Source organism: Chinchilla lanigera, unplaced genomic scaffold (assembly GCF_000276665.1).
Source record: "Chinchilla lanigera isolate Chin_1 unplaced genomic scaffold, ChiLan1.0 scaffold00094, whole genome shotgun sequence".
In the NCBI taxonomy this organism is placed as follows: Eukaryota; Metazoa; Chordata; class Mammalia; order Rodentia; family Chinchillidae; genus Chinchilla; species Chinchilla lanigera.
The window spans coordinates 1,950,521-1,952,546 of record NW_004955495.1 but is presented as its reverse complement, the minus strand read 5'-3'; the positions used below and the strand labels follow the sequence as shown (position 1 = coordinate 1,952,546).

Genomic DNA, 2,026 nt, shown 5'->3' with positions numbered 1-2,026 from the left:
GACAGAAATGGGCTTGGAAAATGGGTTATCCACCACCAACCCCACTTCTCCAGGGTGTTTTACTGAGTAAAGCCATGAGGGGAGGCAGGTTCAAGGTGGAAAGCAGCTATGTTCACCACTATACCACCAAAGCACATTCAAGGTGGACAGATCTCTACTCAATCAAAAAGATTACAAGTATAGTTGCTTAGGTGATATTAATGCAATAGGAAATCACAGGGTGGGTAGCGGGTGGGACAAGACTATGGTGAACCAATAAGGTTTGTTTTTGTTGTTTTGTTTTGTTTAGATAATGTTTCACTAGGTAGCCCAGGCTGCCCTCAAACTCACAGCAATCCTCCTGCCTCAGCCTCCCAAGTGCTGGGATTATAGGTTTTTGCCACCACAACCAGCTAAAAAGAGCGTATTTTTTGACCCTCTGTGTAACAACCACCCCAAAACAGGTCCAAGTAGTGAATAATAAAGCTCATTCATTGTTTTGTTTTTTGCTACAGGGATTGAACCCAGGACCTTGACACTAAGCTACACCCCTAGCCCTTTTTTAGTTTTGAGACAGGATCTTGCCAAGTCTCTGAGTTGCCCAGCAAGGGGCTGAACTTGCAGTCCGTGCCTCAGCCTCCGCCTGGAGTGCTGGGACAGCAGAAGTGAGTCACGGCGCCCTTCCTGGAGATCACCTCCCCGGTGGGGTGAGGAGCACAAACCTGTGTTGTTGTAGTTAATCTGCGCCCAGCACGATTCCCGCTCTCTGCGGAGAGAGGGCAGAAGAGAGGTTGCCCACGAGCAGGATCAAGGCGCTGGGCCACCCTGGCCCCAAATCAGACCCGTGTACCCTCCCCCGAAGGTGCCTGATGTGCTGAGCTCCGCATCAGGCGGCAGCCCCTCAGCTGTCAGAATCCAGGCCACCATGGTGCAGGTTGGGCACAGCACAGCCCCGGGAGGCCGGCAGAAATCCACCCCGACATCTCGAGTGCCTGCGATGACTTCCTGACAGCTCGAGGCAAGGGGACGCGGGGAGGCCGAGTCACCCGCTGCGAAGGGAAAGCGACTCCCGCACAGCGCCGGGTACACAGTGGGCGCTTAATAAATGGCAGCTGGCCCTGTTCTCCAGTCGTCCACCAGGGGGCGATACCCTGCCAAGAAGCGCCCTCCGTCCCCAAGCCACCCTTGGAGCGTCCCAGGGGCTCACCTCTTCTTCTGTAAATTTTTGACTTTAACTGGAACAGGAAACAAAGAAGCATCGGTGAGATTTTGGTTTTGTGTGCATCTGACAAGTTTCTGCACCCACGAGATGAAAAGCCCTCTGTGTGCCTCTGCCCGCAACACGAGAGCTACTGTAAACAAATGACTTTGCTTCTTTTTCCTCTTTCGTCTCACTAGGTCCCACCAGGCTCACCCCAGAGTCACAGTCCTCTTGCCTCAGCCTCCTGAGTACCTGGGATTACAGGGATTCATTACTGCGCCTGGCGCTGAGGGTTTTCATTAATTTATTTATTTGTTTGTTTGTTTGATTGATTGAGACGGGATCTTGCTACATAGTCCAGACTGGCCCTGAACTCAGCAATCCTCCTGCCTCAGCCTCCCAAGTGCTGAGATTACAGGCATGTGCCACCTCACCTGGCATCATTTTTCCCCCCAGCTATATTGATTAAAAACTTTCATCAAGATGTATGTGTAGGGCTGGGGATTTAGCTCAGTGGCACAGCGCCTTCCGGGCAAGCACAATGTCCTGAGTTTGATTCCTGGTACTGAAAAAAAGAAAAAGAAAAAAAAAAGAAAACTAAACTGGTTTTGGGGGCTGGGGGTTTAGCTCAGCGGCACAGCACCTGCCTGGCAAAGCAAGGCTGTGAGTTCTATTCCCGGTACTGGAAAAAAAACAAAAAGAAAAAAGAAAAAAAAAAAAGATATATGTGTAGAAAAGTATTTTTCGGCCGGGCATGGTGGTGTACACCTGTAATCCTAGCGCTCAGGTGGCTGGGGCAGGAGGATAGTTGCAAGTTTAAGGCTAGCCTGGGCTACAAAGTGAGCT

At 50.9% G+C, this 2,026-nt stretch overlaps 1 protein-coding gene across 1 annotated transcript in view; it reads right to left on the bottom strand.

The window, feature by feature from the left end:
• LOC102014685 (chromosome unknown open reading frame, human C19orf38) overlaps window positions 1-2,026 on the bottom strand; it is an 11,431-nt gene that overhangs the window by 4,444 nt on the left and 4,961 nt on the right. The window contains exons 4-5 of the mRNA XM_005405635.2: window positions 1,187-1,214; window positions 702-745 (exon numbers count right to left, since the gene is read on the bottom strand). Coding sequence (XP_005405692.1) covers window positions 702-745; window positions 1,187-1,214 — 72 coding nt within the window. The remainder of the gene's footprint in view (window positions 1-701; window positions 746-1,186; window positions 1,215-2,026) is intronic.